We start from the raw sequence: 17,207 nt of genomic DNA, 5'->3' as shown, positions 1-17,207 counted from the left end.
ATAAGCACCAGCTCGGTAAGGATTGGGAAAGACCTCTTCGAGTCATTCGAAACAAAATGAGGTTTCAGACAAAGCGACCACCTTTCATGTAGGACTCAAGGGGTTGAAAAGCGCAATCCATAGTCTCCGAAACACATTTCTCAACCTCATCTACGCGAAGCGAATCCTGTTGCAATAATGAATGTACCATACACATATTTAGCAGGCGAGGCTCTGGCGACCCCAAGATCCTCATGAAATTAGAGGGTGGGTGTGCGAAGTTATGGACTAGAAAGTTCTATATAAATAAAACTAAATAAATGTAAGGCGCGATAACTTCCGAAGAGATTCTAGGCCGAGCTTCTCTTCCAATTTGCATCCCGCTCCTTTTTTAATTTTCCCCACAAATTGGCGGGATGGTACCTACTTGTTTTTATTCCAACTCCGAACGGAATCTGCAAGGCAGATCAATTTTCACTGAGAAGCTTTTCATGGCAATAAGGTCATATTAAATCGTTATCGAGATGGCCGAGCTATTACCCTAATGGTGCTCGTAACCGGAATGTACCGGATCTATATCCGGCAAAGGACCACCAACATCGATAACACTCCCTAAAACATTCAGGGAGTGTGTTTATCGCTTCAACAACAACAGCAGCTCCCTTTCGTGCGATTTCTTCAATCCAATGATGGATAAGATAATTCTAGCAGCAGAACCACACAGCGAGGGATAAACTATAAGAAGCGCGTACATAACTGACGTATGGTGGCCGTAACAAGCGCGCGGTTAATGAGGACAAGACAAAGTACCTGCTGTCATCCAAGAAAGAATCGGAATATTCGCGCAACGTTACTGTTGACGGATAGAAATTCTAGACTGTGAAAGACTTCGTCTATGTGGGAACCAGCATTAACAGCGAAAACAAGAAATCAAACGGAGAATAACTCTTTTCAACAAGTACTTCTTTGGACTTATTAAATAATGGATAAGTAAAATCCTTTCTCGACAAATAAAAATGACGCTCTACAAGTCGCTTATCATATCCGTTCTGATGTATTGCTCGGAATTATGGACGGTGCCGAGAGAAGATGAGATGGCTCTTGGAGTGTGCAAGAGAAAAGTTCTCCGGAAGATTTATGGTCCTGTCAGTAAAGATTTACACAGATATAAGGATAGTGCAGCAACTAAAAACCCAAAGGCTTCGCTGGCTAGGTCATGTTACGCTCCAGCGAAGAAAGTATTTCAGTCGACACCGCAGTTTGGAAGCAGAGGAAAGGCAAGTGGATAAACACTTGATTGCGCTTGGTGTTGTCAATTGGCGTCAGTTATCGCGAAAAAAGGTTAGCTGGTGGTACAAACAGCCAAAATTGATTAAGTGGATAAGCGCAAACTTTCAACGTGCATTATTGCTAGTGACGCCGGCTCCAAAACGACACAAAAGTCGAATGTGTTCGGCATTAAGAACCAAACGCTTTAAAATTTAGGGTGTTAAGGCGGCTAGAATTTTTTTGGATACATTTTAAAAGATTCATCGGTTTAAGAGCTTTTTGAACTAATTTGGAAACCTTTAAATTAGCAATGTGCTTTTAATCTTATTTGGTTAAATTTTTAAAAATTTAAAATCTCAAATTTGTTTAAAACAAAACGGGAAAAGTTTAAAAATCTAAAAATAGAAACTTGTAGATTCTTCCGTGTTTGCAACAGAACTTAAAAGTTTCAAAAATTTTAAACTAAGAGTATGTATACTAGACTGGGTCGATTTATTAACCGATATCGCGCCATCGATTTTTCGATAGGATTTGGACTCAGGAAAAAAAGTTCCATTTATTTTTAAGGTTTTTTTCATACCTACTAAAAACATTTTCATTTGATTGTAAAATTTTCATATAAAAAATATTTTTTTTCTTTCAAGAAACTGTTAACGGCAACGATTTTAGCGGACATTTTTGGGTCGGACCCTATGTACCCTACATATACATATGAAAATTTTTTTAGTAGGTTATGAAAAAAACCTTATAATCAAAGTCGAAAAAAGTAAAAAAAAATGAAATTTCGCAGGCTCGAAAATTATTTTTTTGGGTATGCGTAGTGGAACTTTTTTCCTGAGCCCAAATCCTATCGAAAAATCGATGGCGCGATATCGATTAACTTTCGCTCATACAAATCGACCCACCCTAATGTATAAAATTCTGGGTTTAAAACAAAACCCAAATGTTTAAACTTGTCACTGAAAGTTTAAAATTAAAAATTTCATTTGCGAAAAGTGCTGCAAGTCATAGATTTTTTTCACAACAGTTTGTTATACAACTGAAGCGTTGTGATATGAATTGTTACACAGATGTGATAGCTCGGTGGGAAGATTACACTACTGCAATCTGGCGCATGCCGGTTCGAAACCTTGCCACCGTCCGCTAGATTTTTTTGGTTTAAAATTCAAACCTAGTTTTGCGCACCCATGGAGACCGGTATAGTTTAAATGAGTCTTAATGCCGTTTAGCGCTGTGGTGCTGCTATGCATGCCTAGGGCTGACGAGTAGAACATTTGTTGTAGAATAAGGTAACAGGACGTTTTCAAAATTTTTCACTGCTGAAGATGGAAGTCTCTTTTGTTAGCAGATTTTCCTCACTTTTGTAACGAGATAACGCTGTCCAGCCTCCATTTTTTCTGGAACGAAAGGTGGCAGACGCCCTCATCGTCGAGATGTTTAACATCGTCGTGGCTTTCCGCCTGGGAATATTGATTTTGATAGCTTGATATTTTTTGGTGGCTTACTTAACCTCTGTGGAGACGAAGGTAATGAACGAAATTTTATGCTTGTATGCCTTTGTATTTACAAGATGTCTTACTTTATCAACCGAAGGATGCACCAAAAATTTCCGAAAACAAAATTGGCGGATGTACACTTAAGCGTGAACCGCGGAACATTCTTGAATTTGAACATCAGAGGTTACATAAGTTTTGTATCAATTTCAGGTTCGACGCCCAGAACATCCCAATCGATGACACCATCGATCAAAATTGTTTATGAAAAAAGATATAAAGCATGTTACTATGTAGGTCATTAGCATAATCGGTATTGTTCCTGGCCGTTGAGACCATACTGCGAAGATAGCAGATTTGCGACAATATGGGAGCCTCCAATAACGTTCAGCTGAGTGCAATAGAGAACACTCTCTATGCCTTAGTATTGAAGATCCAGAGATATGGGTTAGAAGTGTTAGCCTACGCGGATGACGTAGTAATACCGCTAACTGGTCTGTGTCCAGACGTAATCAGCATACATGGCTCACTAAGAAAGATGAGTAGCTGGACGAAGACAGTAGGAGTTGGAGTAAACCCCTTAAAGACAGAACTAGTACACTTCAGAACCTGGATCAAAATCCCAAGTTTTAATCTGCTTTCTCCCAAATACTTGGGGGTCTAAGCTGAACTGGATACTAAACACGGACCATAGGGTTAGATCAGATTATGAGGCAATGATTGTATGCAGAAGAATCCTAAACAAAAAGTGGGATCTGATGCCAGAACTTACATCATGGTTGAACAAGGCGGTTAGTCGAGCACGCATACGGACATGACTGTGCCCGGATTAATGCAAAATTTACTATATGTGCCCTATGGTGGTCTTCGATACAAACTATGCGATTTTTTTCTACATGGAAAGTTCACTGAGAGATTCGACGTCTAAGTGTTCACGGATGTCCAAAAATGGCTCTCTCTGTCCATTTCTATGCGTCTTCCGACTCAGCGAGCGTATTGCAATCTGAGAGAAGGCATGTAAAGCATTATTGGATACAAATAGTTCCGGTATTTTGCACCCTCGAGTTAGTAATGTTGGTCAGAGAAGGCCCATATCTCTGACGAGTCGATATTGCGCTTCCGTAATTTGGTCGACGGGGCATCGTAGCAAACAGGGCAACGAGATGGCCAACGGCCTAGAACGGCGAGAATCAACTGTTTATGTCACAGGAGCGACGGAGATCATCACCCGGCTCTGACTCAAAGAGGTTAGAAAAAGGTGTAAGCATTTGCAGTGCTCTAGAGCTTCAAAGCTGATCGTAACCCTTTTCAAAAGGCCCAAGCTGAAGGGTGTTAGGTATAGAGAGCTTCTCAAAAATATTAATGCAACGCGATGGATATAGTAGGACAGATAACATCTGGGCCTTTTGAACATTGGTTAACTTTCGTATATTATCTTTCACTAGATCGTGAACTAAATCCAACCAACACAAACGTGTGTGCCAGAAGTGGTAGAACGAATACTGAAGGATCCATGTCTTTAACACAATTATAAAACTGAATAAATGAGTCAACAAATTGGACTGAGCTAATGTTTTTATTAGGGATGGGTACTCGCATATGACCTCAATCTCAATCGGTGCATGTACCAACATATATTAATAGATTAAAATTTCATAAGGGATGTTTAAACATATATGTACATACATACTGCCTTCTATCTATGTATATCTAACACAAAAGTTTATAAATAAAAATGCTCAAAATTAAATATATCATTCTGGGCTCAACCCCACTTAATGCCCTTTTGCGTGCCAAGAAATGCGCATTGCAAATAAATGAGAATAAATAACAAACGGAGTAACAAAACGAGTTAGTAATATTAGAAAGATAGTCAATGTCGTTAAAGCCGCAAAAGTCACTCACTTAAACCGCACCAATTTGAATTTTTACACTAGTACAACAATAAAATAAACAACAACATAAATTTAAGTAAATAATAGCAGTGTTTTTTTTTTACCTGTATATACATCTACATTTGCGTGTAAAAAATGCGTATCATCACTAGCATAATGTTCAGGAAGCCCATCTAGCGGCAATTATTGAGGACTCACTACGAAACTTGGCTTACCTGCTCCGAATAATTGGTAGCTATTTAAGCGACAGAGTACTCCTTTTTGGTACGGATCAGGGACCAAGAAAGCACAACATCACGGCCGGTGTCCCTCAGGGATCTGTTCGAGGTCCAACTCTTTGGAATGCGATGTATGACGGTGTGCTACAAATCGATCTTCCCGGAGGCACGGAAATTGTCGGCTATGCAGATGATATTGTCGTAGTAGCTATTATCAAATAAATTCAAAGCCTTCCTTAAAATATCTAGGAGTAATCATTGACTCAAAACTAACTTTTAAGGAGCACTTCAGGGCGGTGGGGGAGAAAGTTTCCAGCGTTAGTGGAGCCCTAACGCGAATAATGCCCAACATCGGCGGCCCAAGCGAAGTTACCCGTCAGCTATTATCCAACGTAACCAGCTCTATAATATTATATGCAGCACCAGTATGGCACGGATCTAGAATGATCCACCAAAAAGACGTACTAGCAGCCTACCATATTACTGCTATACGAATAGCATGTGCTTATTGGACGGTGTCCGACCACGTGATCCATGTTTTATCAAATAAATTCCTTCTGCTCTCAGGTGAAATGGCCGATCTGTACGACATTGGAATCAGCCGACCATCTGAAGATGCTAAGAAAAGCGCAAGGTCACGAATAATTGTTAGGTGGCAAGAACGGTGGGAAGAATCGAGAAAAGGGCGCTGGACCTTCATGCTATATAGCGGATTGGTACGAGCGAAAACACGGTGAACTAAATTACCACCTCACACAGATATTGAGTGGTCACGACGGCTTCAAGGAATATCCACATAAGCGTGGGACAGAAGAGGCTCCTTTCTGTCCACACTGTCCCTCCGAATTGGAAAGCGCAGAACATGTAATGTTTCACTGCCCTTGTTTTCACGGCGAAATACTCTCTGTACACAGAGTTTTTGGAGAGGAGCCTTCCATTAGGAATTTAGTTCCATGAATATGCGGACAAATAGATTGTTGGACTGTACGCTAATTTGCAGTAAAAATTTAAAAGGAGCACTACTCATACTGGAAGAAAAGCTCGGCCTAAATCCCTTGGGAATGTATGTATAGTGCTTGTATTATCTTATTTTTATTTTTTATGAATTTCTATTGGCCGTTGATAACCAGCTATTGCTTGATCACCTGGACCAGAAAGAAAGGGGTGTTAGAGGCGTTGGTTCTACATTGCTTTTAAAGAGATGATTGGTGTCTGTGGAGACACACTGCAAGCAAGGCATACATTATGTATGTCGGGGTTGATTCTGTATAGGTAAGAGTTTAACCTGTTACAGTATAAAGATCGCAGTTGACCTAGAGTGACGCGCGCCTCCCTCGGCAGGTTGCTTTTCTCTATTGTGAATTTGGGGTATTTGACTTTGAGAACGCTTCGACGCGTTTAGGTGGATTTCTCTGAGGACTTTTTAGTGCTCTTTTTCTTCGTGCGACTGAGTTCTTAGGTGCCGTATTGCCTCGTAATGCTTGCGGAGATGACTTCTGAAGTCCCTGGGTGGTAGAGCCTCTTCAATCAGATGTCTGTTAGAATGCTCAGGTTTCTGGGTACTCAGCAGAAACTGTTTGTTTGGCATTTCATTTCCCTTCCACATCATCTGCTGCTCGCTTCGCTATGTTTGTGGTGTTGCATTATTGTAGTATGATTTTAGGCGTAAGTGAACTTGCAGTAAGAGAACGCAATGTTACAAATCTCAAGTGCCGGCCGTAATGATGGAACATCCCTGCCGTAGCAAAATTCGTTTTTGAGTACAAGCCCGCCAAATCCGAAGAATTTTATACCAATTGTTGTGCCCAACTTTCGGAAAGTTTGTTAATGACTAAGTCGTTAATTACAATTGAATATGCAAGTACTATAATCAACAATTACTTTCGGATTCTTTTGCCGAAACATTTGTTAATCAATTTGCAATTGTATTAAACTCACCATCCTCAGCGCGCACTTTCTCCATATTGCCACTGTGTTCTTCCCCACTTGTTTTCGTTTGTTCACCTTCTGCCAAGGAAACTAAATTTTTGCTGAAAGCCTTGAGTAGTTCATCAATCGTTTCAGAAGCATTCTATGAAAAAATCAACAAAAAAATTTCATTCTTTTCTATAACGAAAAAAATATAACTTAGAAATCTTTAATCTAAAGAAATCCTTAAAAAAATAACTAAAAATTCCTTTTACTCAAAAAGCGTAAAATATACAAATTTGCTATTGTAAACGGAAGTTTATCCCAACCAAATTCGGCTGCAGTTGATATATTCGAGTTAGAGCTTAGGAGAAAACATTCCCTGGACACGACAAGCGCTACTTGAGAATAATAAAAAAAACTACCAACGAATCACGCAACAAGTGTCGCTCTGATTTGATATTCGTTAAAAGAGGAAAATCTGCGCCAGTGCTTCCAACGAATTCGCAGGACAAAAAGTTACGCGTGCAACAAAAGGAATTGGAGAAAACGAACTAGCAATTACGTTGAACAACAACAAAGCATCAGCAAACAAAATAAATAAATCAACAGAAAAAATGGTGAGTTTTAAAATATTTTGTTTGAAAAATTTGCTTATAATTTTGCATTGCACAGTGACGCAAAAATTAATATTTCTACACACTTTTTTCTCTGGCATTCCATTGAAGGAAAAATAATTTTTTTATTTTCAAATAAGCTTCAAAAGAGACATTGGATTTTGTGTGTTGAAATTTTAAACTTAAAGTGTTTATTCAGAAATTAGTTGCAGTAAGGCCACAACAGTTGTTGTATTGAAATTAAATATAAAGCTTTTGTTTTTGTGCTAAAAGCATTTTTGATTTTTGACAATTTGCATTTGAATAAAAGACATGCTAATTGATTATGCCCTGACTGCATTGAATTCATTATTTTGGCTAATCAGTTAATGTACAATTTTAACTTTTTTTTTTTAAAAAAGTTGAAGGTCTTGCTAATATTTGTGATAAAAAATATGTAGTTTAGCTCATGGCTAATTTAGTACAAGATAATGGCATGCCAACGGCTGTTTGCTTGGGTAATAACTTACAACAGGTGTAGACAGCTAATACGCGTCCACAATTATTGGGACAGAAAAAAAAGTTAGCTCTGTTAAGAGATATTGACAGCTGACGTTAAAAAGTTTCATATGGTTGTGGTAATTCCCCCCGTGTCCAAAGGGGAAGAAAGTTGTGTAGAAAGGGTTTCGCACGGATCTAATATTTATCCCAAATCGGTGTTTGACCGGCCAGGATAATTTAATTATATAAGAGCATCCGTAGTAGAGCTCGTGATATTCGACTTATCGAATATTCGAATGCTCTTATATTCGATTAGTTAAAATCAAATAATTGTACATCGTCTATTATTCGAGTAATTGCTCGTTGTCGATTATTCGAATAATCGCTCTGCTACTGTTCCAGCTGTGAATTTTAATAGATTTATGTAGTCCAGCGATTGCATAAAATGTGATAGTAATGCTCTGGTACCGTATGACGTGTTTTAGAGCGCAAAAAAATGGCAAAAAAAATAATTACGAACGATAAGCTTTTTGTAGCGGAGCGGTAGGATAGTATTGTCTCCCGTAGTTATTTCGGAATCACTTAGATCACTCCCAGACGGTATAAGGCACTATTACGTTGTCATTGCGGGAGGAACTATATCGGGATGGTTGTAGGCACTGTCGGGATCATTTGGGGACTAAAAACTATACAAAAATAAATGTAAGGCGCAATAACCTCCGAAAAGATTTTAGGCTGAGCTTATCTTCCAATTTGCATCGCGCTCCTTTTTAATTTTTCCTACAAAATGGCGGGACAGGACCTACTTGTTTTATGCCAACTCCGAACGGCAAGGCAGATTAGTTTTCACTGAGAGCTTTTCATGGCAGAAATACACTCGGAGTGCTTGCTAAACACGGCCGAGGGAGACACCGCTTTGAAAATTTTTCTTCTAATTGAAAAAACTTGTTTCTAAAATTTTGATGTTGCTTTTCCCGGGGCGTGAACCCAAGATCGTGGGTGTGAATGGCAGAGCGTGTTTTTTTAGGGCCAGTTTTAGGTACATTTTTGGTATTTTTCTGATGGGCTCCTCTGGTGTCATTAGGGATCACTTTGGGGTAATTTCAGGATGGTTTTATAGGATATTTGGGCATCATTTTGGGGCTATTTCGGGATATTCGTGATGATCTTTGGGAATATTTCACGGTGCTTACAAAGTCATTTATCCCCCACATAGTACAGCAACTCCTTTGACAAACGCCTTTAAAATTTTACATACTTTGATCACAAGGCATATGAGGTTGCAATTATTTTGTCTTACAAAACACCGTTGTTGTAATACTGCATACAAGACTGAAGTGCCCGACTTGTCTGGCCAATATTCTCGTTATTATTTTGTAGCAGGTCAGAACAATTTCTAGGAAGAATTAGGGATTGGCGGAACTGAAATTTTTCAAAATAGTTTGTTAGAAAAAAAGAGAAAATCGAAATAAAAATCAAAAATAATGCCGAACATCTCTGGTATTTAAATGCCCTTAGTATGTAATACTAACCGTCTGCATTTAAATTTAATCCAATGTGCTATTAACAGAGTTATCCGAAATGCTCACATATTCCACACCAATATGAGATCAATTTTTTTGAGTTTCATAGAACTGTTCTTAGAAATCGGTGCTAAAAGCTCTCATGTCAGCCGAGCGTACTTTTCATTGTAGAAAAATCAGGTATGACAGTGCGGACGTCTCCTTAATTTTTAAATCTGAAGATTGTTGCGATGATAGGTTCCCAAAAATTTAAAAAAATTTCGTTTTTTGAACATTTTTTGACTTTCTTACACTAATCGATCAAATTAACAAAGACCCAAATAAAAGAAGAAATATTTGGTACATACTCGGCGTATACGCAATTTTTGTGTGTGAACACTTCATACAAAATCGAACCTCGATTTTGAAAATCGAATAATCGTTGAGTTGCAATTTTTCTAATTATCTAAAAAAATCAATTATTCTAATAGCATAATTCGATTAAAAAACGTACAAAAATTTAAAATCGAATAATGCATTAATCGAATTCTTCGAATATTTTTAAATAGTCCGTTGTTGCTGGTGTTGTTGTAGGACACTCCGCGAAGGCCTTGGGGAGTGCTATCGATGCTGATGGTCCTTTGCCGGATGCAGATCCAGTACGTTCCGGTAACAAGCACCATTAAGGTACTAGCCCGACCATCTCGGGAACGATTAATATGACCACATGAAATCTTTTAGGCCAAACCGCCCTCCCAACCTCTAGATCCATGAGGAACTTGTGGTCGCCAGAGCCTTGCCTGTTAAAGATACAGGATTCGCCACGGCTAGGTAAGGTTGACAATTGGGTTGGAGAAGTTTTATATTGCGCTGGCAAACCCGTGAATCAATTTGGTATTTCAGTCGTCTCTTACGACAGGTATACTTGGCGGGTATATTCTAAGCCCCAAACCCGCTGGGGGTTTAAAAGTCCGTAAGCCCCACAATGCAAAACGGCTATGAATCCCACCCCCGATTTCGGAAAGAGATACGCGATAATTTTTTGATTTTTCGGGAATATCTTTTGATAGACACAGTCCTGTCCGCCTTCGGGTTATTAATACTGAGGTTAAAACGCGTCTTTTGAAAGCTTACCCGAGATTTTTGGAAGTGTATTAGAAGTATACCCCTGTTTTATATTATTACTATTGCTTGTTCTTACGATTTTGTGGGAACTCAGATTAATAGTTAATTAAATAACATAGATTTTCTTTCGATGCGACAAAATATTTTAAAGATTCGTTGTTGTTATCCAAAATATAAGGAGTTGGGGAATATGGAATTTGAAAATATTATAAGCGAGTTCGGGATTTTGTTCAAATGGTCTAGCACCATTGCGTTTGAAAACTGGTGTAGCATATTTAAAATACACCAACAAAATATGCGGCTATGTATTTGCTATGTCATTGCAATTGCGCAACATCAAAAACCCAAATATGATCTACGGATCGTGAGCACCTTTTTTCACTTTAAATTTTTCCTTTGCATATTTTGTTTTGTAACTAATGACAGTTGCCGATTTACTATTTTATGTTGGAAAAATATATTACAGTTCTAGGTTAGGTTAGGTTAGGTTCAAGTGGCTGCCGTCGACATTAGAGCGGCACACTTAGGCCTTTATAGGCCCATTGTGAAACCACACGGATTTGTTCCTACTCTCCTAATCAAACCACTCCGTTGAGTTTATGAAGCTAACTAAGCGTCGTGTATTGACATCAGCTATATCAGTCACATCTACCTTCTCGCCTTCTCCCTAAGGCAGTCCACAGCGTCTTGTATGGCCGCAAGCTCGGCGTGAAATACGCTACAGTGATCCGGAAGGCGAAACGATCTTTGTATCCCCAGTCGTTCCGAATAGACACCCCCTCCGACCCTGTTATCCAGTTTAGATCCATCTGTGTAGATCTGAATGCTGTTAGTGGGCCAATCAGAGTCATTCACCCACTGTTCCCTCTCAGGGATTAATATCTCATATCCCTTGTTAAAGTTGGTATGTGGTTTGCAGAAATCTGTCCATTCTGGTATGCAGAATCTGTCGAGACTTTCAGTATGTTTGCAGTGCGACCATGTGGTCAGTTTCCTTAGCCTGATAGCTGCACATGCTGTATATTTAATGCCTACCATATCTATGGGTAGTAGGTTCAGTATTACATTCATAGCCCCCCTTTGGCGTTGTGCGGATGGCTCCGCTTATGCATAGTAGTGCAGATCTTTGCACTTTTTAAAGAGCAAGAACCGTCGAGGATTTATTCAGAGCGGGCCACCATACCGCCACCCCGTATAGCAATATTGGCCTAACTATGGCCGTGTATTTCCAATGTACTATCATAGGGGACATACCCCATTTCCTTCCAATTCCCCTTTACATGTGTAGAGGGCAACCGTGGCCTTACGGACACATTCCGTGGTGTTTTGTGTCCATTTCAATCTCTTATCAAGTGTGAGCCCTAGATAGTTGGCGGGCTCACTTAACTTAAGCACTGTGTTTGCCAGCACTGGAGTTGAAAGACGTGGTATCTTATACCTCCTCGTAAAGAGCACCTGCTCCGTTTTATTTGGGTTCACACCCAGACCATTATCAACGGCCCATGTTTCGACCCTTCTTAATTCCACCTGCATCATATCGCAGAGTGTTTGTGGAAACTTCCCACTTATCACCAAAGCAAGATCGTCAGCATATGCTATAGCTTTACAGCCCCTCCCCTCCTCCATGTCCCTTAGCAGCTGATTCACCGCCAAGACCCACAGCAGAAGGGATAGGACTCTACCTTGTGGAGTTCCCCTACTGACGAACCTGCTCACCGATACCCCTGCAAGTTCTGCCTGTACTACCCTGCATAGCAGCAATTGGTGCACAAGACCCACCAGCTGAGAATCGATGTCCAGATCAGTCAGTACCTTAATGATCGAGCCGTGTTTGATGTTGTTGAACGCTCCTTCTATGTCTAAATGGATAAGTTAGCTGAACATATAAACCAATTGTATGAAAAGATTGGGAGCAGTGTCGATGCAGCCCAACCCCACATTTACTGCACTTATTTCATATTACTAAATTTTCCTTAGGAGATAACCCAGCTGTAGTTGAACGGCGATGTCCGCACTACTGATATACGTTTCGGGTAACTTTTCCTAGTAATTGCATCAACAATCGCATTCCTTTCAACATAGCTGCGCCCAATAATCCATCAAAGGAGATATTGAGATACCTCATGGACGCCAGCGAGGCTCGACACCGTCCCACGATTTCAGATTTTATTTCATTAAATTACCTTTAAGGAGACCTAATTGTCGACAAAGGTCATTGGTGCCTGAGACCGTACTGCCCTGGAGCAGTCTGAGTGCTATCTAATTATGGTATAGACTTCCGTTTGAAGGACACTGCATGGGTCAGGATGCCGGTACGACTAGTTTTGCTTTTTGTTTTGAGTATAATTCAGTTTCCTTTTCCGTTTTCGATCCGTCTATGTAAATTATAATGCCCCTATCACTCTCTTAGCCTACCTGCCATTTTATCCTCGAAGAATGTTTTATGTTTTGTATTTGAAGTCAACAACGGCTGTGATATGGTCGGCTTCGGACATAAGGTTAGTTAAGATTCCGGTAACTCGTCCCCTTGTCATGTCTTCTAATATAGTCGCGTAACCATTTTCCGATAATTCTCACATGTGCACGAACACTTGTGAAGGTATCAAGAAAAAACCCTTTCTGAGGTGTGCTACCTAGGTTCCGATACCTAGAGTTATCACCTAACCTTATTACATATTATTCTTCTAACATTCACTCTCGAAAACCCTTTGCCTCATGTAGGTGAAATTCTTCGTATGTGAAGGACGCGATAAGAATTGTTCTATAAGTGTCGGGACGTTATAACAACTGTTTCACAAGGCTGCTACGTCTTTAATGTTATTGAACGCTCCTTCTATGTCTAGGAAGGCTGACAGGCAGTATTCCTTGAAGGAGAACGATCTCTCTATGTACGATGTAATTTCGTGCAATGCCGTTTCGGTTGATTTACCTACCCTTCATATAGGCGTGTTGTGCTTCAGAGAGTTCGCCATTCACTGCCTCCCTGATATGTGTTTCCATCAGCCTCTCCATCACTTTTAGTTGAAACGAAGTTACAGTTCTAGCTGTTGCATATTTACCATAACGCAGCATTTATTTTGTTAGTGTATTGTGTAAATATACTACAACACTTTGCAAATGCCATGCTGCTAGATCATTAGCACAAAATCCTGAGCTCCTTATTAACTAAATTAATGGCTATGCTTTTGCTACGTCATTGCAAATTCGCAACATGAAAAGCCGTAGTTTGTTCAATATTGAATAGCAAATCAGCTACTGTCAATACAAAATTAAATGTGGAAAGAAAAAATTGAAAATGAAAGAAATTACGTAAGATCTACCGTATATGTGCTATAGCAAGGACTCCAACGCCAAATACACACCATTCTGACTTCCTGTGATTTGTTACGAAATCCCCCTACTAGCATACAACAAACTTATAAATTTCTTTCACCAGAGTAGCCATGTTGTGTTTCATAAAATGTAGGGACGGAAACTATCGTTTCTTTTATAATATAATTCCTTGCAAAACTATTAATTTTGCACTTTTAATATATTTGGATCAAGATAAATATAATTTTCCGATTTTTATTACCTGAGTCCGATAGAACTAGTGAAACACGGACTTTTAAAAATAAAAGTCGGGATATAAATAAATTTTTTTTTTAAATTTGGATAAGCCGTTTCCTTGTTATCAAGCCGGACTTTTATTTTGGCCTTAAAAATAAAAGTTCGGATTTAACTTTTATTTTCTTTACTTTTAAAAACAAAAGTCCGAGTTTAACTAATTCTATCGGACTCAAAAAATAAAAAATATAGATTTTACTTTTATATGTGGACTTTTATGGAAAAAGTTCGAAAAATAAAAAGGATGCATGATTCGACATGATATTGCTATAGCGATACCTGAGAACTCAAACATTTTCACCTAGGACAATTTTTTGACCCGGACTTTTTCGACTCCGAAAAAAAGAATTATTATTTTCCGTCCGTTATAAAATGGACTTCGTACATATAATTTTCGCTGAAAACATTTATAGTCCAAGGCATCTGAGCTACTTTTTATATGAACGTGAAGATTAGGGACTGTCAAGCAGGGCTCGGAGTTTCATCCGAAGTTTTGAAGTAACAGTGATCTCACCGAAATGGATATAATGCTTAATGATAATGAGTGACACACGGTAGGAATAAACCATAATCTCATAGAAGAACATGGTTTCAATATCATGAAAAATATTTCCCAATCTGTTGAAACTCGCCAAATAATATTTTGCCATACCTACCACTTCAACAGTTTCTAAAAAGTTTTTATCCAGTGCATGTAAATGCAGTAAATCTCATTCTCATTGTAATTGCTTACAGTCGGTAAATGATAGCGGCACTTTTTTACATACACCATAATAAAAATATCTCAATATAAAATAAGATATTTCTCTATACGAGCCTTTTTTATTCACCTTTAATTGGAATAATACATACTGCCAGTATTTAAATATTATTATTTCTGTCAATTAAACGAATATGGTACATTAGTTTGTTGCTTTAACTAAAAAATAAATGTTAGGCGCGATAACCTCCGAAGAGGTTTAAGGCCGAGCTTCTCTTCCAATTTGCGTTGTGCTCCTTTTTAATTTTTCCTACAAATTCGCGGGACGGGACCTACTTGTTTTATGCCGACTCCGAACGGAATCTGCGAGGCAGATGAGTTTTCACTGAGAGATTTTCATGGCAGAAATACACTCGGAGGGCTTGCCAAACACAGCCGAGGGGCAACCACGCTTAGAAAAATTTTCTTCTAATTGAAGAACCTAATTTCTAAAATTTTGATGTTGCTTTGTCCGGAACCCAGGGCATTCGGTGTGGTAGGCGGAGCACGCTACCATCACACTACGGTGCCCACCAAATTTGGTGCTTTCACCGGATATCCGAAAATGAGGTTATTAACCGGACCTTCATTAATCCAGATATCCGGATAGTTTCGCAAACGAATATTAACCATATATCCATGCTTTCCGGATTTTATCCGTCCCAACAGATAGTCTGGATAGATATCCGAATATTCGAATTACGGATACTCCCTGCCCTAGTATTAAGTGGTCTTCGGTCAAGTTGTGAAAAGTCTGGCCGAGTTGAAACTTTGGTGTCCAAGAGAGTATTTCGATTAACAAAGCTTAATATTTCGTACTAAGACTTAAACTCTCTATGATAAATCCTTCCTTGTTTTTGCAGATGAAGGGCGCGGAGTTAAAAATTTTATACGGGGAAATCAGAAACAGAATTCTGTAAAAAATTATCAAGACTCAATAAGAATTTTTAGAGACATATCAACTTATACTCTTTTACACTGATTGGGCTACAAAATTGCATACTCAAAAAAAAAATTCAGAGAACTCTATATAAAAAGGTCGAAAATTTCGAAAAATTTTCTTGATTTTTGGAATTTTTTTGAAAACGTTTTTGAGATTGGTTTGCATAGTTTCAGTTTAAAAGTTCATGAAGTTTTTTTCTTAAGTTGTAATTTTAATTTTAATTGTAAATTAACGACATTTGATGAAAATTATCCAGAGCTATTTTCTTGTTCCCTGCCCTGCTGTATATGAATGCCATGTCGTATGAGTGACTAATTTTGTGTAATAGTTACTCATACGCCGTGCCCGTCTAATATATTTATTTACGGAGTTTATTGACGTGAGGCAGAACGCGTGAGTGCGAGGAGCTTCCGGATGGATAACGGAAGGTTTCCAGACCGGGGTAGACTGCTGCAGGAACGATAATGGCGACCTGGTAACTGACGTACAGAGTATGCGTAAGTTGTGGGGGAATACTTCTCATTGCTAGCTAGCGTGGGAGAAGACGAACCCGATACCCTAATAGCCCATGATGGCACACGATTATGACGAAGTGAGAATGGCAATATCCCCGCAAAAAAAAAACCAAGGCGCCAGGTACTAACGGATTACCCGCCAAGCTGTTCAAACACGGATGCAATGAGTTGGTAAAGAGCATGCATCAACTCCTATGCAGAATATGATCGGATGAGCGCATGTCTCAAGATTAAAGCTTAAGTCTCTCTGCTCAAAGGCGATCTCGCAAATCGCGTCAATTACCACGGAATCAGCCTGCCTAATATCGCATATAAAACTGATTGGACCTTATGAGTACAACGAGAAAAGACGTTGCTTTTATACCGCTACGTCTGATTTTAAGTTCCCTGCAAAGTTAATTAGGCTCTGCCAAATAACATTGAGCAATACCACCAGCCCGGCAAGGATTGGGATCCGAGCCAATCGATACCAAACGAGGCTTCACACAGAGCAACTCCCTTTAATGCGACCTCTTTAACATAGTCCTGCAGAAGATATGTAGTTCAAACAGCAGAACTAACCCGTGATGGTACAATCTATTATAAGAGCATACAATTAATGGCGGGTGCTGATGATGTTGATATTATCGGCCTTAACAATCGCTCTTGAAGCTCTGCCTTATTTGGATTAGATAAAGTAGCAAATAAGTGAGTCTTACGGTAAATGATAAGACGAAGTAGGTACAGTTTTCCAAGGCAATATCGGCGCATTCGCGTCTTGACAGTCACATCGCTTTTAACCGATATAAATTCGAGACTATGAAGTATTTCGTCCATTTGGGAACTAGCATTAACAGCAAAAACAATAACAGCCTCGAAATCAAACGGAGAATAGTTCTTGCCAACAAGTGGTACTATGGACTGAGTAGGCAATTGAAA

At 39.1% G+C, this 17,207-nt stretch overlaps 2 protein-coding genes across 8 annotated transcripts in view; one reads left to right on the top strand and one right to left on the bottom strand.

Moving 5' to 3' along the window:
* Positions 1-17,207, bottom strand: part of LOC137250410 (uncharacterized) — a 111,114-nt gene that overhangs the window by 24,066 nt on the left and 69,841 nt on the right. For all 3 annotated transcript variants that reach the window (XM_067783153.1, XM_067783154.1, XM_067783155.1), the window contains one exon: positions 6,793-6,925. In XM_067783153.1, the coding sequence (XP_067639254.1) occupies positions 6,793-6,925 (133 nt within the window). The remainder of the gene's footprint in view (positions 1-6,792; positions 6,926-17,207) is intronic.
* The window catches only part of LOC137250415 (transforming growth factor beta-1-induced transcript 1 protein), a 72,597-nt gene that overhangs the window by 753 nt on the left and 54,637 nt on the right, over positions 1-17,207 (top strand). For 4 of the 5 annotated variants that reach the window (XM_067783168.1, XM_067783169.1, XM_067783171.1 and 1 more), the window contains exon 2: positions 7,046-7,382. In XM_067783168.1, coding sequence (XP_067639269.1) covers positions 7,380-7,382 — 3 coding nt within the window. In that variant the 5' untranslated portion in view covers positions 7,046-7,379. Of the gene's footprint in view, positions 1-5,984; positions 6,127-7,045; positions 7,383-17,207 lie in introns of those variants that run through there. The other variant, XM_067783172.1, reaches the window with a different exon arrangement.

The sequence above is a fragment of the Eurosta solidaginis genome, chromosome 4, assembly GCF_040869045.1.
Source record: "Eurosta solidaginis isolate ZX-2024a chromosome 4, ASM4086904v1, whole genome shotgun sequence".
Classification (NCBI taxonomy): Eukaryota; Metazoa; Arthropoda; class Insecta; order Diptera; family Tephritidae; genus Eurosta; species Eurosta solidaginis.
This window is presented reverse-complemented; position numbering and strand designations above follow the sequence as displayed.